Below are 26,600 nucleotides of genomic sequence, written 5' to 3'. Positions count from 1 at the left end.
GGAAAACAGCTTAATTTTTATAGCAGTCCCTTGGAAAAGGGCTGATCATTTCTATATTGATATGTTTTGTCCTTGTCATACCTGGATTTCTTCAACTGCCTCTTAAGTGGTCTCCCTGCCTTTAGTGTTATTTTGCTTCACTTGATTCTCCATGCAACAGCAAGAATGATCTCTTAAAACTGATTTCCATGCTTAATACTATTTTTAAAATGCATTTCCTTTCTTTTTTTTTTTTTGGAATAAAGGGAAACTTCTTCAATAGAATAAAGAACATTTACAAAAATATCCCACAGCTAATGATGAAAAATTAGAAGCTTTCCCAGAGCAGGAGCAGGTCAAAGATTTCCCCTCTTACCACTCCCTTTCTTTTTTAAAAAAAAATTTTTTTATTATACTTTAAGTTCTAGGGTACATGTGCAAAATGTGCAGGTTTGTTACATATGTATATATGTGCTATGTTGGTGTGCTGCACCCATTAACTCATCATTTACATTAGGTATATCTCCTAATGCTATCCCTCCCACCTCCCCCCCACCCCACGACAGGCCCCAGTGTGTGATGTTCCCCTTCCTGTGTCCAAGTGTTCTCATTGTTCAATTCCCACCTATGAGTGAGAACACGTGGTATTTGGTTTTCTGTTCTTGTGATAGTTTGCTGAGAATGATGGTTTCCAGCTGCATCCATGTCCCTACAAAGGACACAAACTCATCCTTTTTTATGGCTGCATAGTATTCCATGGTGTATATGTGCCACATTTTCTTAATCCAGTCTGTCATTGATGGACATTTGGGTTGGTTCCAAGTCTTTGCTATTGTGAATAGTGCTGCAATAAACATACATGTGCATGTGTCTTTATAGCTGCATGATTTGTAATCCTTTGGGTATATACCCAGTAATGGGATGGCTGGGTCAAATGGTGTTTCTAGTTCTAGATCCTTGAGGAATCACCACACTGTCCTCCACAATGGTTGAACTAGTTTACAGTCCCACCAACAGTGTAAAAGTGTTCCTATTTCTCCACATCCTCCCAAGCACCTGTTGTTTCCTGACTTTTTAATTATCACCATTCTAACTGGTGTGAGATGGTATCTCACTGTGGTTTTGATTTCCATTTCTCTGATGGTGAGTGATGATGAGCATTTTTTCATGTGTCTGTTGGCTGTATACATGTCTTCTTTTGAGAAGTGTCTGTTCATATCCTTTTCCCACTTTTTGATGGGGTTGTTTGCTTTTTTCTTGTAAATTTGTTTGAGTTCTTTGTAGGTTCTGGATATTAGCCCTTTGTCAGATGAGTAGATTGCAAAAATTTTCTCCCATTCTATAAGTTGCCTGTTCACTCTGATGTGCAGAAGCTCTTCAGTTTAATTAGATCCCATTTGTCAATTTTGGCTTTTGTTGCCATTGTTTTTGGTGTTTTAGTCATGAAGTCCTTGCCCATGCCTATGTCCTGAATGGTACTACCTAGGTTTTCTTCTAGGGTTTTTATGGTTTTAGGTCTAACGTTTAAGTCTCTAATCCATCTTGAATTAATATTCATATAAGGAGTAAGGAAAGGATCCAATTTCAGCTTTCTACATATGGCTAGCCAGTTTTCCCAGCACCATTTATTAAATAGGGAATCATTTCCCCATTTCTTGTTTTTGTCAGATTTGTCAAAGATCAGATGGTTGTAGATGTGTGGTATTATTTCTGAGGGCTCTGTTCTGTTCCATTGGTCTATATCTCTGTTTTGGTACCAGTACCATGCTGTTTTGGTTACTGTAGCCTTGTAGTATAGTTTGAAGTCAGGTAGCATGATGCCTGAAGCTTTGTTATTTCAGCTTAGGATTGTCTTGGCAATGTGAACTCTTTTTTGGTTCCATATGAACTTTAAAGTAGTTTTTTCCAATTCTGTGAAGAAAGTCATTGGTAGCTTAGTGGGGATGGCATTGAATCTATAAATTACCTTGGGCAGTATGACCATTTTCACGATGTTGATTCTTCCTATCCATGACCATGGAATGTTCTTCCATTTGTTTGCGTCCTCTTTTTATTTCATTGAGCAGTGGTTTGTAGTTCTCCTTGAAGAGGTCCTTTACATCCCTTGTAAGTTGGATTCCTAGGTATTTTATTCTCTTTGAAGCAATTGTGAATGGGAGTTCACTCATGATTTGGCTCTCTGTCTGTCTGTTATTGGTGTATAAGAATGCTTGTGATTTTTGCACATTGATTTTGTATCCTGAGACTTTGCTGAAGTTGCTTATCAGCTGAAGGAGATTTTGGGCTGAGACAATGGGGTTTTCTAAATATACAATCATGTCATCTGCAAACAGGGACGATTTGACTTCTTCTTTTCCTAACTGAATACCCTTGATTTCTTTCTCTTGCCTGATTGCCCTGGCCAGAACTTCCAACACTATGCTGAATAGGAGTGGTGAGAGAGGGCATCCCTCTCTTGTGCCAGTTTTCAAAGGGAATGCTTCCAGTTTTTGCCCATTCAGTATGATATTGGCTGTGGGTTTGTCATAAATAGCTCTTATTATTTTGAGATATGTCCCATCAATACCAAATTTATTGAGAGTTTTTAGCATGAAGGGCTGTTGAATTTTGTCAAAGGCCCTTTTCTGCATCTATTGATATAATCATGTGGTTTTTGTCTTTGGTTCTGCTTATATGCTGGATTACATTTATTGATTTGCATATGTTGAACCAGCCTTGCATCCCAGGGATGAAGCCCACTTGATCATGGTGGATAAGCTTTGTGATGTGCTGCTGGATTTGGTTTCCCAGTATTTTATTGAGGATTTTTGCATCAATGTTCATCAGGGATATTGTTCTAAAATTCTCTTTTTTTGTTGTGTCTCTGCCAGGCTTTGGTATCAGAATGATGCTGGCCTCATAAAATGAGTTAGGGAGGATTCCCTCTTTTTCTATTGATTGGAATAGTTTCAGAAGGAATGGTACCAGCTCCTCCTTGTACCTGTGGTAGAATTCAATTGTGAATCTGTCTGGTCCTGGACTTTTTTTGGTTGGTAGGCTATTAATTATTGCCTCAATTTCAGAGCCTGCTATTGGTCTATTCAGGGATTCAACTTCTTCCTGGTTTAGTCTTGGGAGAGTGTATGTGTCCAGGAATTTATCCATTTCTTCTAGGTTTTCTAATTTATTTACGTAGAGGTGTTTATAGTGTTCTCTGATGGTAGTTTGTATGTCTGTGGGGTCAGTGGTGATATCCCCTTTATCATTTTTTATTGCATCTATTTGATTCTTCTCTCTTTTCTTCTGTATTAGTCTTGCTAGCAGTCTATCAATTTTGTTGATCTTTTCAAAAAACCAGCTCCTAAACATGGAAAGGAACAACCAGTACCAGCCATTGCAAAAACATGCCAAATGTAAATACCATCGATGCCAGGAAGCCATTTTTTGAAGGCCAGGATTTTTTGAAGGGTTTTTTGTGTGTCTATCTCCTTCAGTTCTGCTCTGAACTTATTTCTTGCCTTCTGCTAGCTTTTGAATGTGTTTGCCCTTGCTTCTCTAGTTCTTTTAATTGTGATGTTAGGGTGTCAATTTTAGATCTTTCCTGCTTTCTCTTGTGGGCATTTAGTGCCATAAATTTCCCTCTACACACTGCTTTAACTGTGTCCCAGAGATTCTGGTATGTTGTATCTTTGTTCTCATTGGTTTCAAAGAACATCTTTATGTCTGCCTTCATTTCGTTTTGTACCCAGTAGTCATTCAGGAGCAGGTTATTCAGTTTCCATGTAGCTGAGTGGTTTTGATTGAGTTTTTTAGTCCTCAGTTCTAGTTTGATTGCACTGTGGTCTGAGAGATAGTTTGTTATAATTTCTGTTTTTTACATTTGCTGAGGAGTGCTTTACTTCCAACTATGTGATCAATTTTGGAATAAGTGTAATGTGGTGCTGAGAAGAATGTATATTCTGTTGATTTGGGGTGGAGAGTTCTGTAGATGTCTATTAGGTCTGCTTGGTGCAGAGTTGGGTTCAATTCCTGGATATCCTTGTTAACTTTCTGTCTTGTTGATCTGTCTAATGTTGACAGTGGGGTGTTAAAGTCTCCCATTATTTTTTTGTGGGAGTCTAAGTCTCTTTGTATGTCTCTAAGGACTTGCTTTATGAATCTGGGTGCTCCTGTATTGGGTGCATATATATTTAGGATAGTTAGCTCTTCTTGTTGAATTGATCCCTTTACCTTATGTAATGGCCTTCTTTGTCTCTTTTGATCTTTGTTGGTTTAAAGTCTGTTTTATCAGAGACTAGGATTGCAACCCCTGCCTTTTTTTGTTTTCCATTTGCTTGGTAGATCTTCCCCCATCCCTTTATTTTGAGCCTATGTGTGTCTCTGCATGTGAGATGGGTCTCCTGAACACAGCACACTGATGGATCTTGACTCTTTATCCAATTTGCCAGTCTGTGTCTTTTATTTGGACCATTTAGTCCATTTACATTTAAGGTTAATATTGTTATGTGTGAACTGGATCCTGTCATTATGATGTTAGCTGGTTATTTTGCTCGTTGGTTGATGCAGTTTCTTCCTGGCATCGATGGTCTTTACATTTTGGCATGTTTTTGCAATGACTGGTACTGGTTGTTCCTTTCCATGTTTAGTGCTTCCTTCAGGAGCTCTTGTAGGGCAGGCCTGGTGGTGACAAAATCTCTCAGCATTTGCTTGTCTGTAAAGGATTTTATTTCTCCTTCACTTATGAAACTTAGTTTGGCTGGATATGAAATTCTGGGTTTAAAATTCTTTTCTTTAAGAATGTTGAATATTGGCCCCCACTCTCTTCTGGCTTGGAGAGTTTCTTCCAAGAGATCTGCTGTTAGTCTGATGGGGTTCCCTTTGTGGGTAACCCGACCTTTCTCTCTGGCTGCCCTTAACAGTTTTTCCTTCATTTGAACTTTGGTGAATCTGACAATTATGTGTCTTGGAGTTGCTGTTCTCGAGGAGTATCTTTGTGGCATTCTCTGTATTTCCTGAATTTGAATGTTGGCCTGCCTTACTAGGTTGGGAAAGTTCTCCTGGATAATATCCTGCACAGTGTTTTCCAACTTGGTTCCATTCTCCCCATCACAATCAGGTACACCAATCAGACATAGATTTGGTCTTTTCACATAGTCCCATATTTCTTGGAGGCTTTTTTCATTTTTTACTCTTTTTTTCTCTAAACTTCTCTTCTTGCTTCATTTCATTCATTTGATCTTCAATCACTGATACCCTTTCTTCCAGTTGATCGAATTGGTTACTGAAGCTCATGCATTTGTCATGTAGTTCTCATGCCATGGTTTTCAGCTCTATCGGGTAATTTAAGGACATCTCTACATTGGTTATTCTAGTTAGCCATTTGTCTAATCTTTTTTCAAGGTTTTTAGCCTCTTTGTGATGGGCTCGAACTTCTTCCTTTAGCTTGGAGAAGTTTGATCATCTGAAGGCTTCTTCTCTCAGCTTGTCAGTGTCATTCTCTGTCTAGCTTTGTTTCATTGCTGGAGAGGAGCTGCGTTCCTTTGGAGGGGGAGAGGTGCTCTCATTTTTAGAATTTTCAGCTTTTCTGCTCTGTTTTTTCCCCATCTTTGTGGTTTTATCTACCTTTGGTCTTTGATGATGGTGACATACAGATGGGGTTTTGGTGTGGATGTCCTTTCTGTTTGTTAGTTTTCCTTCTAATAGTCAGGACCCTCAGCTGCAGGTCTGTTGGAGTTTGCTGGCAGTCCACTCCAGACACTGTTTCCTTGGTTATCAGCAGTGGAGGCTGCAGAAGAGTGAATACTGCTGAACAGCAAATGTTTCTGCCTGACCGTTCCTCTGGAAGCTTCATCTCAGGGGGGTACCCGGTCGTGTGAGGTGTCAGTCTGTCCCTACTGGGGGATGCCTCCTGGTTAGCCTATTCAGGGATCAGGGACACACTTGAGGCAGTTTGTCTGTTCTCAGATCTCAAACTCCATGCTGGGAGAACCACTACTCTCTTCAAAGCTGTCAGACAGGGACATTTAAATCTTCAGAGGTTTCTGCTGCCTTTTGTTTGGCTATGCCCTGTCCCCAGAGATGGAGTCTACAGAGGCAGGCAGGCCTCCTTGAGCTGCAGTGGGCTCCTCCCTGTTTAAGCTTCCAGGCCACTTTGTTTATGTACTCAAGCCTCAGCAATGGTGGGCACCCCTACCCCAGCCTTGCTGCCACCTTGCAGTTAGATCTCAGACTGCTGTGCTAGCAACGAGGGAGGCCCCGTGGTCGTGGGACCCTCTGAGCCAGGCGTGGGATATAATCTCCTGCTGTGCTGTTTGCTAAGACCCTTGGAATAGTGCAGTATTAGGGTGGGAGTGACCTGATTTTCCAGGTGCTGTGTTTCACGGTTTCCCTTGGCTAGGAAAGGGAATTCCCTTACCCCTTGAATTTCCCGGGTGAGGTGATGCCTCGCCCTGCTTCAGCTCTTGCTGGGTGGGCTGCAGCCACTGTCCGGCACCCACTGTCTGACACACCCCAGTGAGATGAACCTGGTACCTCAGTTGGAAATGCAGAAATCCGCATTTCCCTTCTTAATGCTGTTATTGTCTCCTCATTGTCCAGTATAAACTTCATTATGCTTATAAGGCCCTTCACCATTTCACCCTCACTTACCTTTCTAGCTTCATATCTCACTACTCTTTCATATTCTTTTCGCCATTATGTCCTTTTGGTTCAGGTATAGATGTTAACTGTACCTGTTGAGCCCTTCCTATGCATGTTCCAGGAGCACACAGTCTACTGTGGGAGACCAGTTGGATGCACAGTTTGCCAACAAAGATCAAATTACATTTAAGCATGGTGATACTAAATTCCAGTAAGGGAATGAAGCAACAGTGAGGACTAGAGCCATCAAGGAAGGTTCCCATGGAAGAGGTGAGGTGTGAGGAGGATGGAGAATGGGATTTGGACTGGTAGAGGTACTTTCAGACTGGGGGAAAGGGGCCACGAGAAGTAGGCCTCTAATAAAGGTAGAGGGTAATAATCTGGACACTGATCAATATAGTATCCTTGTTCTGAGCCAGTCTGGGTGGACAAATTGGAGTTACTTTTTAGTGTGTCTCAGGCACAGAACAGGAAATGGTGGATAGCAGCAGAGTTACTGGCCAAATAATCTGTACATAAAACCTGCTTTCTTTCCTGGTAAATCCTGCTGGCTTCTACCATCCCCTTCTCATACCACACAACCTCCCTTGCCTCCAAAAGATTCTACTGTATCTCTAAAGCTAAAGTTGTGTAAAGAAAGGGGAAAGAGGGTACTTCAGAGAAACTGAGGCTTGGGATGAAATGCCATAGAGAAAAGTTTCTGTCTCCTGGTTACCAGGGCTTCTTTTCAGTGGGCTGCATTGTACATCCCAACCTGAAAAGGGTGAGGAGATTTTATAGTGGGAATTATGTTTGGAAAGTGTCATGTGAAAAATAACCCTTCTCATGGTGATGATGATCATATGTTCGCTCTACTAAGACAAAGAATTCTCTTTCAACATAACTTTTCTACACAGAAACAGAAAAGTTGTTTAGAGTTGACTGATTGCAATACTAAGTGCCCTGTTTTAAGTTAAAAATATCCCACAAGTGAATCATACATGTGCATCTTCTCTCTCCCCCCTCCTCTATACAAATACATTCACACCCTTCTTTATTGCCATAAATAATGCTCCTTTTCCTTGCCTTCTGCAGCATTTTGAATCATGGAAAGTTAGACTATTCTAGGACTTGATAGCCTGATCCATTCAAATCTCTATTAAAAAGGGTTTGTTCATTTTGTCAGTTTTCCAGGCCCAACTCCCCATTTCACTTTTGTAGTTGACTATATATGAACATTTCTTGAGTTTCTGGGGCAGGGCAAGGGCACACAGAGAAGAAGAAATCCTAAATAAGCTAGTGTTTTATAGAGATGTATGCTCAAGGTGGGTGGAGGTGGCAGGAGATCTTAGGGTCAATGACTAAAGCAAGGTTTCTTAGGGGTGTGTTCCTTTTACTTACTAATACGGTTTTGCTGTGTCCCCACCCAAATCTCATATTGAATTGTAACTCCTACAATTCCCACATGTCGTGGGAGAAACCTGGTGGGAGGTGATTGAATTATGGGGACGGATCTTTCCTGAGCTGTTCTTGTGATAGTGCATGAGTCTCATGAGATATAATGGTTTTAAAAATGGGAATTTCCCTGCACAAGCTCTCTGTTTGCTTGCCGCCATCCATGTAAGACATGACTTGCTCCTCCTTGCCTTCCGCCATGATTGTGAGGCCTCCCCTCTGTGGGGAACCGTAAGTCCAATAAACCTCTTTCTTTTGTAAATTGCCCAGTCTCGGATATGTCTTTATCAGCAGTGTAAAAATGGACTAATACATTTACCTTGTTTTTCTAGGTTTTAGGTGGTATGACAAATGAAGCAACAGGAATATCATAACTGTGGGGGACACTGCTCATTGCCTCCCCAGTAGAAACCCTTTACTCCTTGCTAACAGAACTCTGATTTTGGTTTAAGAATCAGGTAGCAATGTGCTCAGGGAAGGGGACCCACTTCTAGAGGGTCTGAATCCACTATGTAATCCCATTTCCCCTTTGCCAGTGACCGGTGAAGGCATGGGCATGTGATTCAATTCTGGCCAGTGTGACACAAGAAGGAAATCTGCTGGCATCTTTGCTATCTTTGGACCTCTCATTATGTGAGATAATTAAACGTTGTTGTTTAAACAACTTTTAGACAAGTATTTTATTACTTGCAGCCAAGACCATCCTCTCTGATATGCTAATCAATTTGAAAACTCTCAACATCCACTTTAATTTTTTTGAAAATATTATTTAATAATCTACTTTATTAGGGTCACAAATTTATGGAATGTTAGAGCTGGAAGGTTTGAGGACTGTCTAATCTATTTCCTTCATTTCTTGTTTCTGCAGACTAAGAAAGTCAGACATTGAATGTTGGGACTATGCTGTATGCTCTATAATCTCTTTAAATGTCTAACACTGATTTTGTAGAATTGTGGTAAAATCAGAATTTTTGACCCAGATGAGAGCTACACTGAATTTTCTTTTATCCTCACTGGCTTAAAAAACAAAAACAAAAACAAAAACAAAACCCAAACCCCAAAAAACAGATTTCCTAAATAACAGTAAAATAGATCTCAGAGGGGATATTGCTTTTACTTAAGAAAACTTCCAAACATCCTAGAAATAGCTATTTATATACACGTGAATAACAACATGCTCATATATTCATTAAAAAAGATGTCTAAAGCATTCATACAGCCAACAGACACATGAAAAAATGCTCATCATCACTGGCCATCAGAGAAATGCAAATCAAAACCACAATGAGATACCATCTCACACCAGTTAGAATGGCAATCATTAAAAAGTCAGGAAACAACAGGTGCTGGAGAGGATGTGGAGAAATAGGAACACTTTTACACTGTTGGTGGGATTGTAAACTAGTTCAACCATTATGGAAAACAGTATGGCGATTCCTCAAGGATATAGAACTAGATGTACCATATGACCCAGCCATCCCATTACTGGGTATATACCCAAAGGATTATAAATTATGCTGCTATAAAGACACATGCACACGTATGTTTATTGCAGCACTATTCACAATAGCAAAGACTTGGAATCAACCCAAAGGTCCATCAGTGACAGATTGGATTAAGAAAATGTGGCACATATACACCATGGAATACTATGCAGCCATCAAAAAGGATGAGTTTGCGTCCTTTGTAGGGACATGGATGCAGCTGGAAACCATCATTCTTAGCAAACTATCACAAGAACAGAAAATCAAACACCACATGTTCTCACTCATAGGTGGGAACTGAACAATGAGATCACTTGGACTCAGGAAGGGGAACATCACACACAGGGGCCTATCATGGGGAGGGGGGAGGGGGGAGGGATTGCATTGGGAGTTATACCTGATGTAAATGATGAGTTGATGGGTGCAGCACACCAACATGGCACAAGTATACATATGTAACAAACCTGCACGTTATGCACATGTACCCTACAACTTAAAGTACAATAATAATAAATAAATTAAAAAAAAAAGATGTCTAAAGAGCTGTCATAGTCACTATTTTTCTAAATTTCAGTCACTGTTTCATTTAAAAATAATAGAATTACATATCTTAGAAATATTCAATAAATGAGATTGGCCTTACCTTCTGATTAATTCAAGTTTGAGAGACTTTACTTAATTGTATGTCAATATTCTACCTGACATTACTTCCATCTTTGCTTACCATTTTCTCCCAACTAAGCTTTTCTAATGAGGAAAAAAGTAACTTACATAAACAGAAACTTCTGCTATCTGGTGTTATAACAGATATACCAGGCTTCCATTCTACCTAATTTCTACATGAGAAAATTGTTATCCATTTCCATGATGCCAAATGACAATAACACTTGAAAACCAGTGGTGCCTACCTGAGTGATGTCCATTCCTGAGTCACAGCTCAGTGGTTGTGTGGAAGTCAGACCATTTGAGCCGATTACAGTTGTGATCACAGCATTCTCATCAATTTTGCGAATCATAGTCCCATCCACAAAGTAAATGAATCCATGCCTATCAACTGTGATGCCTGTTGGGAAAGAGCAAATGAGCATTAGTAGTCTAGTGAACCACATTTGTACTAAGTTCTGTATTTTGAAAAAAGCTATAGCAATGGAAAGGCATTTTAAAGACATATAGATTAAGTTTTGCTCAGCACAGACAGTACAGTAATGGGAGAGGTTTGTTGGGGCATACATTCACTTCTTTGTGTATTGAGAAGAAATGACAAAAAGTCACATGCAGAGATAAAGCCAGGTCTAATAATTTTGTTTTGTCCAGTTTTACATTTCCACCCCCTTGATACTTGCTTGCCCCCACAATTAAAAATCATCTTTAAGTGGGAAAAGACAGGGAGATCATGTATATTACATTTCTTTTAGGGTGCTGATGCACACGCTGCTGCTTATTTTCATGATTGCATTAGCAAATAACTGACTTGAAAAGCATTATAATTATTTTCATCAATTCAGACTTTGTTAAAAGGGAGTTTGTAATAACTCTGATAAACTGGGCTGAGTTTTTTCTCCATATTATCTATTAAGGGGGGTTGGAGAGCAAAATTATAGTATCACAAAGGGAATGGCTAAGTTTCTAGAAAAGATAAAAGCTGATAAAAATTTTCACAGTTTTTACACACTGTGTTGATTACAGCCTGGTTTCTTAAAATTTTTATTATAATAGCAGTTCGAAGGCTTGGGTTCTAATACTGAATACCCCACTTACAACTAATGTGTGACTTTGAGTCATTCATTTGCAAATTTCAGACTCCTCTTTGGTAACATAGGGACAGGATCATCTGCCTTATTTAGCTAAAGTGATCTACTGCTCTGGTTTGGCTGTAACTGAGGCAGAGATCAGTTTTAAAGCTAGGACCATCCTTGACAAACCAGGATGAGCTGGTTACTCTATATCTTGTTTTTTGTTGTTGTTGTTGTTGTTGTTTCTTTTTTAGGGAGTTTTGCTCTTGTTGCCCAGGCTGGGTACAATGGTGCAATCTCGGCTCACTGCAACCTCCGCCTCCCAGGTTCAAGCGATTATCCTGCCTCAGTCTCCCAAGTAGCTAAGATTATAGGTGCCCGCCAGCACGCCTGGCTAATTTTTTGTATTTTTAGTAGAGACAGGTTTTCACCATGTTGGTCAGGCTGGTCTCAGACTGACCTCAGGTGATCCACCTGCCTTGGCCTCCCAAACTGTTGGGATTACAGGCGTGAGCTAGCGGGCCTGGTCCTAGGTTGTTATATCATATGAAATAATACATATAAAAAGTATCAGATACACTTTAAGAACATATGGCTCTACTCCTATTTCCCTCAGAGCTTTTGACAGTGCTCTTGAAAATAACCACATGGCATTTTTCAAACTAGTCTACAATTTAGTCTTTTCCTCACTTCCCTTTATTTAGGTTTGGTGAAACTCATTGAATGGATGTTAAAGTCAGAATTTCTGTGCTAGCAAGCATGTCCTTTTAACACAACACAACACACACACACACACACACACACACATATGAATTTTCTGGCAAAATGTGAACTCATCTAGAGTCATTTTATAAACCCAACTTAATAAACTGCTTTTAGATGAACTAATTCATTGGCAGGAAGTTAATATTAAGACTTGGCTTTATGGTATACTTTGATTAATCCTGATGTTCCTCATGAAGTATTAATTGTTAACATCTATAAAAGTTACAAATTCATTTTAATGTCCCCTGAATACTTCTAAAGTCATCTATGTTTTGGTGAGTTCTCCAAGGAAACCATCATATCCAAACAATGGATTTCCATGTCCATAAATCCCTTTATGATTTTTAGAGGCATAAGGACCCTTAAGGTGGTTTATAAAAAGACTTTTAAGACTGGGGCAGGTTAAATGATGATGGCATATGAACAATTATTTAATCTCTAGAACATTTTGGGTGAGGATGAACCAAGGGGGAACTTCTGCCTGTTATTTTTGTGTTTTGGCAACATCAATTTCTTGATTGCTTAAAATTTGGTGTGGTTTGTGACAGACCTATTATTTAGAATCACCTTCTATGACCACTATATTAAATATTGCTGAGTATAAAATTTCAAATTTGGCTGTCATAAGGGGATAGACTGAAAGATCAAGACTCAAGACTCAAGTCTGGAGACGGAAAGACTGAGAGGAGTTGTGCTCGACATGTACGAAATCATGAATCATTTACTAAGCACTATGATTTCTAAATCATAGTGACTGTCACTATGCTAGGCTCTGTGAGGGTATGAGGACAAAGAATCTGGTGACACTGAAACTAAGACTAAGAGGAATACTCTGGAACTTTAGTAAGTTAAGGATATTAAAAATAAAATGAAGTGTTGCTCTTCTGAGAAGGTAGTAAACCTAGAGGATCTGATCCTCTAAAAATTTGAGCAGGTTCACAAAAGGTATAGAGAAATAAATGTATTCTTAACTAGTATATGTGGGAAGGTCTTTACATCTCTTTGCTGATATCAGGGAGGACAATTCTTTTCTTTGACTACCACACTTCTCATCCCATCAGAGTGCAAAGTTTAGGATGATCCAGGGAGGATAATCTGGGACTTTACACAGTGTTCTTACTTTTACTTTTTGTGAAGATCTAAACACTGTGAACTTCTTTCTCTCTGTTCATGTCAGCTGAATTCCACAGATGAGTGCCCTTTGAAATAAGTCTGGGCTTATTAAATACTCACTATTTGCCTTCAGGGCTTATTCTGCTGACAGTTTGTGGAATATTTTCCTTTCATATATTTGTGTAGCAACTTCTTTTATCATGGTCCAAATTCCAAACATACTTCTTTTTCCTTGAGAAGCTTTAATTAACTTTGATTGGGTTACACTTATGTTTGGAGTTGAAAAAGAAATAGTAGAAAAGGCTTTGAGGAAACTATGTGATAGGTGCTTCATAAATGTACCTAGGCATATTTTATATGTACATATTTTCCTCTCATTTGCCTTCCCTTACCAACCAATCAACCTACCAACACATAAATTCCCCAAACAACAATTTTGCAACCTCTTTGCTGGTGAAGTTTAAGGGGTATTTAATTTTCACTGAGGGTAAAAATCAAATTGGAAACCCCAGGCAGGAAAAAGAGAATAATATTTGTCCATCATTTGGGGAGGTTTCCCCTCCCATAATGCTTATTGTTATAATCCAGGGATAGTGATGACACAGTAGATATATTACTGCTTGTCAGAATGAGTGAAAGGAGGTGACACATTCCCAGTATATATTTTAAGCTTTATTCTTTGGAGATGGGCATGTGAGTGATTTCAGATCACATAAAGCCAACTGGGGCTAGCAAGATCTGCAGATTCAATTTACTTTCCAATTTTGATATTGTTGTGCCCAGATCTCCAAAACTTTGGTAACCAATGTTGTGGGCATAATTTGTTCCAACGGTCAGGTTCATTGATGTGCTCACTGACAGCATTTTCATTAGCACTTAAAACACAATCAAAGGTACAGTCTCTGGATGAGAAAAGATTTAAAGATTTAAGCCGTACTAAGAAAACCACTTCCAGGTTTAAAAATTTTGAACCAGAATTCATTTACAAAGCAAGTAAAAATATAGAGATCTCCGATATTACCACAAGGTTAGGCAGTGATGCGAGGCAGGTGGAGGTGGAAGCGGGAAGAAAACACACAATAGCTTGAGTCCCCTCACTTTAAATCTGAATTTAAAAATCCCCCTGCACCAAGGAAAACATCGGCCTCAGATGCCCAGACAGCATGTTTAGCTTGGAGCACATTTTTACATTTGGGAGAAAATAAATAAATCATTGTAAATTAGTGCATATAATGAAAGTACTGACAGACCATAACCTGGAAGTGTGAATGGTGCTGTCTCCATTCATCAGCATTAAGCCCTAACAAGCTCTTTCTATGGAGAGACCTGCTCATAAATAAAGCGCATCTTGTAAAAAAAATTATTCACAACATCCCATGCAAAGTAGGGGATATTATATAATATGCGAACTGCAGGCTCTTTTCTTTGTGAAGCATTGCTCTGTATGAAACCACTGCAAATTATAGGCGAAATTATTTGACTTCTTCCCTTGTCTTATTATCCTCCAATGAATAAATACTATAATTCTTAAGAAGACAATTGCCTAAAGCTGGGGCAGCCTGGATAGTTACTTATAAATTTATCACCTGTGAGGGGAAAAAGACGCTACTGATCAATACTGAAGGAACAGGGGCATCCTGATGTAATCACTGAGAGTCCAGATGTGGTGCTTAATAGCCTGCAAATAGTAGCTAAAATCCCAAATTAGAAAACAGTGAAGATCACAGTTTTTGGCTGTGTAGAATGCCAATTTCAAATGTTGGCAGAAGGCATCTCTGTACTTAATTTTTTAAAATTACAGCTGTTGAGGCCACCTACATTTTTATTATTTCTATATAAAAAATGAAACATCTTTCAGAATATAAGCTTTGGAAAGCAGTCATAACATTTTCTTCATCTATAGCCCTAGCAACAAGAAAACTGAAATACTGGATGTTTTTTGGCCACAATCTGCTGTTTAATTTTATGAGACAAAGATAAATGGTTAAATCAACTTCCAGGGAAAGTCCTAAGCCTAATATGGTGTCAGCTCAATCTCCAATACTGAGAGTGCTGAATTGTGTAACTGATTCAAAAATATTCTTTAAGCCAAAGAGAATTTTTCTTTGTTCATGTGCATTCCAATTCTCTGAAAATTGGTATTATATGTGTGGTATATATGGAAACTCTACTAGGCAGAAAAGTCCATTCTTCAACCCACCTGACTACTGTCCACTTAATTACCCTCTGGGATCAGAAAGGGCCAAGTTACTTATGCGTAATAAGCCTGGTAAGTTCTCTCACTGTGTAGCCACTAAATGGAACTTCTAGAACTTGGAGGGTTTACAGATTTCTGTGTGTCAATAGAGGTTGGAAGGAGGCAGAGCTTAATGACCAGCTGAGATGATTTCACTGTGTGGTTAACAATGGCATCATGATTTCTCCAGTAGGAAACACTAATAAACTCACTGTAATATTATATGACTAGTGAATAGTGAGTTATTTAATCAGATATTTTGTTTAGTAAAATGCTATAGTACATTCTACATAGTAAAGGTCAATTTCCAAAGAACATAAACACAAATTAAAAATGATAAGCATTCAAAGTAATATTCTGCGGACTGGAACGTCTTCTTTTGATTACTCAAAAGGCACTTCAAAGGGCTTCATAGTCATTATAAGGAACAATAAATTTGTGAGCTAGTTAACTAAGACTTCGGATTGAGAGAAAGACACGATGCCAGTGTTTCGCATTTGTCTTGTCTTCAGCTCCTTCTGATCCTCTCAAAGCTTTAGACTTCAGTTTTGCCATAAGGCAAAGTGAATGGACAGACCTTTTAAATCCACCAACCACTATTTTTCTTAAAGCTTACTGAGAAAAATGTTTTCCTGTTTACTCATTAACTTATTCAAGATTTATTTTGCACCCTCTATGTGTGAGGCACTGTCCTAGGCAATGGGAGTACAGGAGACTATAAAACAGACATGGCATTGCTCTTAGAAAGCCTGGAGACTGGTAGAGGGAGACAGAGAAATAACCACGCAATTACAATGCCATTAGATAAGCACTAGTTTGGGGTGAAGTCCAAGGTGCCATCGGAGCATCCTTGGGGGATGGGCTGGGGAAATGAAAGTCACAAGTGATTTCTCAGACTTAAGTGATAGGTAAGCTGAAATTTGAAGATCCATGTTGAATTCTAGATGAGCCTAGTATGTATGAAACCCAGGTAAACACCACTGAAAATCCATGAAAGATGACTAATATTACTAAACAATAATCATTTCCATTTGCCAAGAATACTATGATATTTCAGGTACTGTGCTGGATTCCTTACATAGATTTTCTCATATAATCCTCACAACAGCCCTTTGGAGTTGTACTAATGTAATGTTTTATTTATTTTTTATTTTTTATTTTTTTTTTTGAGACAGAGTCTCGCTCTGTCGCCCAGGCTGGAGTGCAGTGGCCGGATCTCAGCTCACTACAAGCTCCGCCTCCCGAGTTTACGCCATTCTCCTGCCTCAGCCTCCTGAGTAGCTGGGACTACAGGCGACCGCCACCTCGCCTGGCTAGCTTTTTGTATTTTTTAGTAGAGACGGGGTTTCACCAGGTTAGCCAGGATAGTCTCGATCTCCTGACCTCGTGATCCGCCCGTCTCGGCCTCCCAAAGTGCTGGGATTACAGGCTTGAGCCACCGCGCCCGGCCAATGTAATTTTTAGATGAGGAAATGGAAGTGCAGAGAGGTAGAGTAACTAACTCCAGGTTACATACCTAGAAAATGCTGTTTAAAGCGATGGGTAAAGGACTCTCTGTTCAGTAAATGGTGCTACAATAACTGGCTAGCCATATGCAGAAGATTGAAACTGGACCCCTTCGTTATACTGTATACAAAAATTAACTCAAGATGAATTAAAGACTTAAAAGTAAAACCCGAAACTATAAAAACCCTGGAAGAAAACCTAGGCAATACCATTCCAGACATAGGCATGGGCAAAGATTTCATGGTGAAGACGCCAAAAGCAATTGCAACAAAAGCAAAAATTGACAAATGAACTTTTATACAGCAAAAGAAACTATCAACAGAGTACATAGGCAACCTATGGGAGAAAATTTTTGCAAAATATGAATCTGACAAAGGTCTAATATCCAGTATCTATAAGGAACTTAAACAAATTTACAAGAAAAAAAAACAACCCCATTAATAAGTGGGCAAAGGACATGAACAAACACTTCTCAAAAGAAGACATACATGTGGCCAACAAGCATATGAAAAAAAAGCTCAACATCACTGATCATTAGAGAAATGCAAATCAAAACCACAATGAAACACCATCTCACACAAGTCAGATTGGCTATTATTAAAGGTCAAAAAATAACAGATGCTGGCAAGGTTGTGGAGTAAAAGGAACGCTTATACACTATTGGTGGGAGTGTAAATTAGTTCAACCAGTGTGGAAGACAGTATGGTGATTCCTTAAAGAACTAAAGACAGAAATACCATTCGACCCAGCAGTCCCCTTACTGGGTATATACTCAAAGGAATATAAATCATTCTATTATAAAGACACATGCACATGTATGTTCATCATGGCACTGTTCACAATAGCAAAGATATGGAATCAACCTAAATGCCCATCACTGATAGACTGTATAAAGAAAATGTGGTACATATACACCATGGAATACTATGAATCCATAAAAAGGAATAAGATCATGTTCTCTGCAGGGACATGGATAGAGCTGGAGGTCATTATCATTAACAAACTAATACAGGAACAGAAAACTAAATACCACATGTTCTCATTTGTAAGTGGGAGCTAAATGATGGGGACACACAGACACATAGAGGGGAACAATATACACTGGGGCCTATTGGATAGTGGAGGGTGGGAGGAGGGAGAGGATCAGAAAAAATAACTAATGGATACTAGGTTTAATACCTGGGTGATGAAATAATCTGCACAACAAACCCCCATGACACATGTTTACTTATGTAATAAACCCGTACATGTACCCCTAAACTTAAAGTAAAAGTTGGGGGGGGGAAAGAAAATGCTAGTTTAATAAAAGTTTGTCTGAGTTTAATGCCCATTCTCTTAACCACTATGCCATGTAGCTTTAATGAGGTTATCAATTGCTTTACCATGGGGGTGGGGTACAGACTGGCTTAAGAAGGTTCAGAAACTCCATGAAATTATCGGTAGAATGTTTTGTGTATGGGTATTATCATGGGGAGAGAGAGTCCACTGGTTTTGTTAGATTGTCAGAAGGATCTCTGACCCATCCCAAAAATTGTTAAGAATTCTTGTATTCCTATAGATCTCTTAGACTTCTTCAGAATTATTCTTAAAAGGTATTCTGTGGCTTCATCTTCACAGAGCTGATGAGTTTCAAGAAAGTACTCAAGAGCTTCCATGTGGTGGGGAGTTCGGTGATTTTACTATTATCATATGAACTACCACCTAAAAAGGAGACCCCACGCAATGGGATATCAACTCGCCTAGGTCAAAATAGCTTTTATTAAAAAAGATAGGGAATAATGAACGCTGGTGAGGATGTGGAGAAAGGGGAATCCTCATATATTGTTGGTGGGAATGTAAACTAGTACAGCCATTATAAAAATGGAATGAAGGTCCCTCAAAAAACTAAAAATAGAACTATCATATGATCTAGCAATTCCACTACTACTACTGGGTATATATAGAAAATAAAGGAAATCAGTATATCAAAGAGATATCTGCACTCCCGTGTTTACTGCAGCACTATTCACAACAACCAAAATATGGAATCAACTAAGTACCCATCAATAGATGAATGGATAAAGCAAATGTGGCACATATACACAATAGGATATTATTCAGCCATATAAAGAATGAAATTTTATCATTTGCAGCAACATGGATGGAACTAGAGGTCATTATGTTAAGTGAAATAGCTCAAGCACAGAAACACAAATATCACATGTTCTCATTGATATGTGGGAGCTATAAAAGAGAGTAGATTAGTGGTTACCAGAGGCTGGGAAGGGTAGGGGAGGATGAAGAGAGGTTGATTAATGGGTATAAATATGCACTATGATAGAAGAAATAAGAACTAGTGTTTGATAAATCAGTAGAGTGATATAGGTTACAATAATCTATTGTATATCACAAAATAACTAGAAGAGAATAATTTGAATGTTTCTAGCATAAAGAAAAGACAACTATTTAAGGTGATGAATACCCTAATTATACTGATTTGATCTTTACAAATTATACAAATGTATGAAATAATCACACATAGCTCCCATATATATATGTATCAATTAAAATTAATAAGGTCCTTCATTTTCAGTATGGCAGAGACAATGCTATGTGTTCATGTCATCCCGTTTCTCTTTCTTTCTGAGAACAGAGTTAGATTACGTTTCTTAGCCTCCTTTCCAGTTAGATGTGGGCAAAAGTAATGTATGCGACTTCTAGGTCTGATCCTTAACGAGATGTCTATTGAGTTTCTTTATGGATTACTACCTTCCACTGTAGGCTGACTGCATGCAGATCATCCAGTAGAGGACTCCAAGGCCTAAGGCACTGAGGAATCACTAGATGGAAGAAGCCTGGTTCCTTGAATCACTGCTTGGAGCAGAGATTCTTCCACTCCCCAGGCAACCCATATTAAATTGTGATGTAAGAATGAAATAAACTACTATTTTTTGTGAAACTATTGAGATATTGTGCGTGTGTGTGTTTAACATGGTTGTTAGCTTGGCTCCAGTATTAACATTCAGCAACCCCAATCCTATTCACCTTTTAAGGCTTTTATAGGATGTTTCCCTTTCATGAATCCTTCCCTGCAAACTCCAGTTCATCGTGGTCTCTGTTTTCTAACCCACAGAAGCTGTTATTTATTTATTTATTTGTTACTGTGAATTCTCCAATCATGATCCGTCTAGGTAATAAGCTCCCTCAGGACAAGAACTGGATTTTAGAATTAGTTTTTATATCTCAAATAATTCAGTACACTTGGGCACAAATGTTCAATAAACCTTCCTAAATTACAGGACTAAATTTCCATGATTTATACTGAAACATATCTACCTTGAACAAAATAAAGCATGCCAGGAGGTCAAGAACTGCATATGAATTTCTCTAGAAATGAGCTTGGAAAGGATGCAGTGACAATGTCTTTGTATAAAGTCCTTTAAAAGGAATACAGTCCCCTATTAATTAGTGATGATTAGAATATGGGAAAAGTGGGGTTGACAACCAAGAGCAAACAGACAAAGGACCGTGGATCAAATTAACTGCAAACAAATGTGATCCATGTGGATAGCTACAATGAATAGCTCATGACACCGCTCCCCCCACCATACACACAAATCCAGTTGTTCTGTCAACATAACTTTGTTTGTGATCTTGTGATCTCTTCCGACCTTACCATGTTAGGAGTTCTGAAGAAACAGAAGTGCCTCAAGACTTTTTCAGGCTGATTTTTGTTACAGAATAGCTGTAGGACTTTGGATAATACATTTGACCACTCAGTGTCTTGATTTCCTAACTTATATACTACCTACTACACAAGGTAAAATGGTGTGAAGCTCACAAGAGCCAATGAAATGAAAGGACTTTGAAGAAGATTAAGTATTATGGTGGTGCTAAGTGGTATCTTAATTGCCTAGTTATTGCTATAATTCTTTCTGACAGGGACTTTTCTAAGCCTAGAATCATAGTCAAAAATTACCACACAGGCCCTGCTTGAACATTTTAGGCTTTTCTGTGTTCTGTAAATAAGATTTAAGTCCATGGAGCATTATGCAATCCTTGTCAGTAGGAGAGCACCCTATGTTAGATTCACCATAGAGACAAGTCAGTAGTTAAAAAGAGTTTGTTAGCTCAGGGGAAATACTACACTATTAAATTATTGGTGTAAAAGCCTTCAAGCTTTTATAAGATGGTTAAAGCTTTCATACACAGAATCAAATAAATGAGGTTCCATGCAATGCAACTCACTAAGGAGGACCCTTGGTCAAGGTGGTGGTAATGTCTCAACATTTAACAGTGAAACCAGACACTGATAATAACGTGATTTATTTTTCTTTGCTTTATAGAGGTTGGTGTGTGTGTGTGTGTGTGTGTGTGTGTGTGTGTGTGTAGAGAGAGAAAGAGAGATTAGGGTAAGTAGATGGTGCTAGTTCAAATTTAAATGCACATGTCTTGTTTTATTTTTGTGTTAGTGTTCCTGCTCAAAAGATGCCTGCAGGCTGAGATTTAAGGGTGCTCAGTATATATGGGCTAAGATAAATGAGGCTTACTAAATCTGTGCTGCATATTTTATATCTCCCCCTTTAGAAATTCCTCAAACATCAAGCAACGATATCTGAGACACTACTCAGATACATTTGAAAGAACTGTCTCTGTCATCCTAAGGAAGGAAACTGCCACACAAGAACCTTAGTGAACAATTAGCCCTAGGAAGGAAAGTTCATTTTTGCCCATGGACCAGCAAAACACTAATTGCAGTTGTTGCACTCTAGGGAAAATGAGTCTATCTCAAAGTCTGTGAATGACCAAGAGGTTCTAATATAAAAAGCAAACTAAGTATACCTTGTCCTGAATACTCAATAAAAGCAGGATATGAGGAATTAAGCCGATAGTGATTATTATTCACACAAGTGGGGTAATTCAAGAAGAATTAAAATTTCTTTAGGATAATGATTTGCATGTAGTGCCCATTCAAAAACAACACAGAGGGCCCATTTAAAATTCTCCCTGCATCCGTACATCTTGACTAATGAAGCTAGTGCTAGAAGAGAAGTTCACAAAGTCAGGAGTGGTAGACAGTCATTTGCAAAAGGTAAGGCAGGGTAATGAGCACTGCGTGAATACACATTTTAAACCTTTTAAGTGGAGGTTCAAGAGACATTTAGGAGAACTGATTTGGGCTCAATCAAGAATATATGAATATAACAACAGCATATACACACAGATACAGGTACAAATATGATAGCGGAACAAAAAGCAAAAAATAGTCAAAGCAGTTGTTTAATGAGATAAACAACTTCTTTTACTGTTTTTACCTTTCCACACTCTGCCCTACAAGTGTGACAATCTGTGGGCACAAGAATGTGACACTGAGAGGCATTTATAATGCTGGGATGTTTTCTTCAAAGGGGGCTAGTGATTTTCTTAGCCTTGTCTTGATTGAGATTGGAGTTTCCAAGGCCATTTCCCTGTCTTTTTTCCTCTAAACTCAAATACCCAGACAAGTTCATCAGAGCTATGAGAGGTGGAGGAAAGACCCTGGGGTAGAAGTCAGAAGATTCAGTTGTGAGACTGACTGTGACTTTAACAAATTTAAATAGTCTCCCAGTCCTTAGGTTTTTGCCCTTATCTAATGGTGAGTAGAAAAGCTGAGCTGCTCATGTCAGTGGATGACTGTAAAGACCATATAAAATAACTTCTATGTGTGAAATCTTTCTGAAAGGTCAACACAAGTGATGTTAGTATTATTTATAGAGATAGGGTGTTGCTGTGTCGCCCAGGCTGGAGTGCAGTGGCATGATCACAACTCACTGCAGCCTCGAACACCTGGGCTCCAGACATCATTCCCCCTCAGCCTCTCTAATAGCTGGGACCACAGGTGCATGCTACCACACCTGGCAGATCAAAAAAATTTTTTTTGTAGATATGGGGTCTCACTATGGTGACCAGGCTGGTCTTGAACTCCTGGGTTCAAGTGATCCTCCTATCTCGACCTCCCAAAGTGTTGGGATTACAGGCGTGAGCTACCGTGCCCCATCTTATTTATGTTTTTGATGAATTTTTCTGGCATCATACGGTGGTTTATCTGTTTCCGATTACCTGCTTCAGAATGGCTTGACTTAGATGGCAGGAGGCCTATGTATAATTCTGACAGCATCTCCTCCATGTTGATGGTGATTATCAGTCTGTGCAGGGTCCTATACTATTTCTCCAGTCAAACTGGTCTATGCACTGGCTCTAAAACATACTGCAACTTCCCCATCATTACAGATTTGCTGTACCATTTCCTGTGCCTGGAATACAATTCTGCTTATCTTTCAAGGTTCAGTGCAAGTCCAGCCTCCGAAATTACAATATACAAACTGACTTGAATACTTGCAAATATCCTGATGGAGGCATTTCCTTGTCAATTATATCAAACAATTCCACTGGTCTTGTCTGATGGCAGAAATCTTCTGAACCTATTAGAAAAGATGTGTAATACCAATCCAAGTGGATAGGAATGAGATATAATATGTCATTAAGCTGCGAATCTAAAGCGTGAACTGCAACTAAGAAACTGGGGTGTTTTCAACTGGACTTAAGAATGCATTTTACATACTGAGTTCGGGCCATTTCAACAAATCCATTTCAGGACCACCCTATTCCTCACAGGAAGGGCTAAGTCATTCACTTCCCATTTAGCGTCACCTCTTTATTCTCCACTGGCCTACCTTCTCTCCTTTGCCTTATTCTTTGAACTCTTATTTCTTTTGGAGTTCACTTAACCCATCAGGAATAGAGGTTAGAATAGTTCCTAGTTCTTTTTTATCTTTGTGTCCCGTCCTTTTTCAGATTCCTTCCTTTTTCTCTACTTCTCCCCTCTTCTCATTTTTCCCCTTTTTTTCTCTCCAAACCCCAATCAGCTCTCCTGTCTGTGAATCCCTGTGGTTTTTAAAGTTTATACATGCAACCTAATCCTGTATTTTAGTCTTCTCTAATGAGTACTCCCATGTCTCCCCAATGAGATAATATTCCACTCAAGGGCAGGGACCATATCTTCTTAGTTTACTTATGATTTTCAAATTTGTTGCTGAAAAACTTAACAAAACAATAAAGCTCAGTGAATGTGGTTCTTTTTCTAAGACGATATACCAGGGGCATGATGTGGATGTGCTAGAGTAGCTAAAACCAGTGGGAATCTTACGAATAGTAAGGTGGGGCCATTGACACTAGTATCTTGTTGACATCAGTAAAATATATTGAAAGTATTAATTAAGATAATGGCATCTCTGGATTCCTGTCTGATAACCAGTAAGTTTGTGCTGCAACAAGAGATGGTTGTGGTGTTTGACTACAGCATTTAGCATAGTTCCTGCCATATAAGACTACTATATATATATATATATATATATATATATATATATATAAACATACTTTATATATTCATAAAATAGATGATTAAGGTCTATTTTAGAAACATAACAATTTGAACAATTTAAAAATGAGTAATTAATAACAGGCAGTGACTCTGATAAAGGAAGTAAAACAAAACTAAACTGAGGTGTATGAAAATACTTCCAGATGCCATTTTTACAACTGCAATGATTCATTCCTTAATTCAACGGCTGAAACATCTCTAGCATTTCCAGGAACTAGGAAGATATCATTTTAGGGTCAATGCAGAAGCAAGTGGTTTTGGTCATTTGCAAATTGGCTAGTATTTTTTCAACATTCAATAGATTATTTGAATAATGTCATGCTGTTAAAATTGGATCAGATATACTTGGGAAAAAGTGCCCAACATTAGTAAGAAAAGTACAACAGAAAGAAACATTTTAGGTGCTAACTGTTGATCTGTGGTTTCTCAAAATTTCAAGTATAACAAGTGAAAATCAGAAGATTTCAGAGTAACCCTTCTTCTGTCCACTCTCCCTGGAAATGCCCCCAGTTTTATTACTCTGGAAAGGTGAGATCTTGCCCCAAGTCATGAAATAGTGCTGTGGTAGTAGCCTGCCTGCAGTTCTGATTTTACTTTGTTCAAGAGAACACAGGGAAAGGATTATGAAAACCAATATAGGTAAGCTTAGCAGAATCTACTCTGATGGATTTTGGCTTGGGGAGGGACAAAGCAGACCTATCAATCTATTACTACGGCTTCAATTTCCCTGGGTTAGAGATGCTTTCCAAAATGAGAAATCATTCCTGCCCACTAAGAGAAACTACCACTGTAGTCAGCTTCCTTTCCTGAGTAAATACAGGTAAAATGGGGCACCAACCCTCCTTCCTTTTCCCCCAAACCCATTAGACTATTTCCCCCAAATGTAGTCTAATAAGCTTTTTGAAAATTGTGTTTCCCCCAAACACAGTCTAATAAGCTTTTTGAAAAATCAAGTGGAAGAGCTAGTAAATGAAACGGGAAGAAAAATAGAGCAAATAACACTGGGGCTTCCTCGCTAGGCTTTGATATTTGAGGCTTGAAGATAACCTCACATTTGAATTATTAAGCCTGTGATTCCTCAGGGGGAAACTTTAAATGGGCCAGAACTCACTCCCAAGGGAACAGTGACTTTCTCTGGTCAACGATAAAGCTGACTCATTATACGGAGGCTCTCTCAGGAAGTTCACTGTCAGCCATTTAGAAAACTCCACATATGGGCACATACTAGAGGTGCTGATGTGATGATCTCCACAGCTTATGGAAGAGTCTCAAAACCAATCTGTTCAGAAAATAATGGATTAATGCAGGGGTCCTTGATGACCCTGCTCCAAGGCCAAAACTGGTGTGTGTTCTCATATGTTGGTACCTGTGCCTTACAGGATGTTAAATATTTTGACCATCATTTTTATATGAGTGAAAGTCTTATTTAAAACAAAATAAAACAAAACAAATCACTTTTTGAAATGGAATAGTCAGGTATACATTTGTAAGTTGATTTCTGACCCCCCCCTTTTTTTTTTTTGAGATGGAGTCTCCCTCTGTCACCCAGGCTGCAGTGCAGTGGTGTGATCTCAGCTCACTGCAACTTCCGCCTCCCAGGTTCAAGTGATTCTTCTGCCTCAGCCTCCCAAGTAGCTAGGATTACAGGCACATGCCACCACACCCGGCTAATTTTTGTATTTTTAGTAAAGATGGGATTTCACTGTGTTGGCCAGGCTGGTCTCGAACTCCTGACCTCAAGTAATCCGCCTGCCTCAGCCTCCCAAAGTGCTGATATTTCTAAATCCTACTTCTGACTTAAAATGTTTCACAATTAGGAAATATTTCAAGTGATTAGAAAAGTCAGAAAATAATACTACAGACCATCATGCATACACCACCAAAATTTAATAGATGTTATCATTTCCTTCATATATTTCTTTCTTTCTTTCTTTCTTTTTTCTTTTTGAGATGGAGTCTCACTCTGTCACCCAGGCTGGAGTGCAGTGGCGTGATCTCGGTTCACTGCAAGCTCCACCTCCCGGGTTCAAGAGATTTTCCTGCCTCAGCCTCTTGAGTAGCTGGGATTACAGGCACCCACCACCACGCCTGGCTAATTATTTTTTAATTTTTATTTTTAGTAGAGACGGGGTTTCATCATGTTCGCCAGGCTGGTCTTGAACTCCTGACCTTGTGATCCGCCCACCTCGGCCTCCCAAAGTGCTGGGATTACAGACGTGAGCCACCGCACCCCACACATATCTCTTTGTTAAAAAGGAAATTATATGGATATAGCCAATCCCATCTCCTTATCCCTATCCTCTTTTTCCTTCTCCAGAGGTAACTACTGTCCT

At 39.0% G+C, this 26,600-nt stretch overlaps 1 protein-coding gene across 5 annotated transcripts in view; it reads right to left on the bottom strand.

The window, feature by feature from the left end:
• Positions 1-26,600, bottom strand: part of LOC105468440 (teneurin transmembrane protein 1) — an 839,487-nt gene that overhangs the window by 66,749 nt on the left and 746,138 nt on the right. For all 5 annotated transcript variants that reach the window (XM_071089007.1, XM_071089006.1, XM_024788669.2 and 2 more), the window contains one exon: positions 10,424-10,578. In XM_071089007.1, coding sequence (XP_070945108.1) covers positions 10,424-10,578 — 155 coding nt within the window. The remainder of the gene's footprint in view (positions 1-10,423; positions 10,579-26,600) is intronic.

Source organism: Macaca nemestrina, chromosome X (genome assembly GCF_043159975.1).
Source record: "Macaca nemestrina isolate mMacNem1 chromosome X, mMacNem.hap1, whole genome shotgun sequence".
Taxonomy (NCBI): domain Eukaryota; kingdom Metazoa; phylum Chordata; class Mammalia; order Primates; family Cercopithecidae; genus Macaca; species Macaca nemestrina.
The sequence above is the reverse complement of the archived record's forward strand: the minus strand, read 5'-3'. Positions and strand labels throughout refer to the sequence as shown.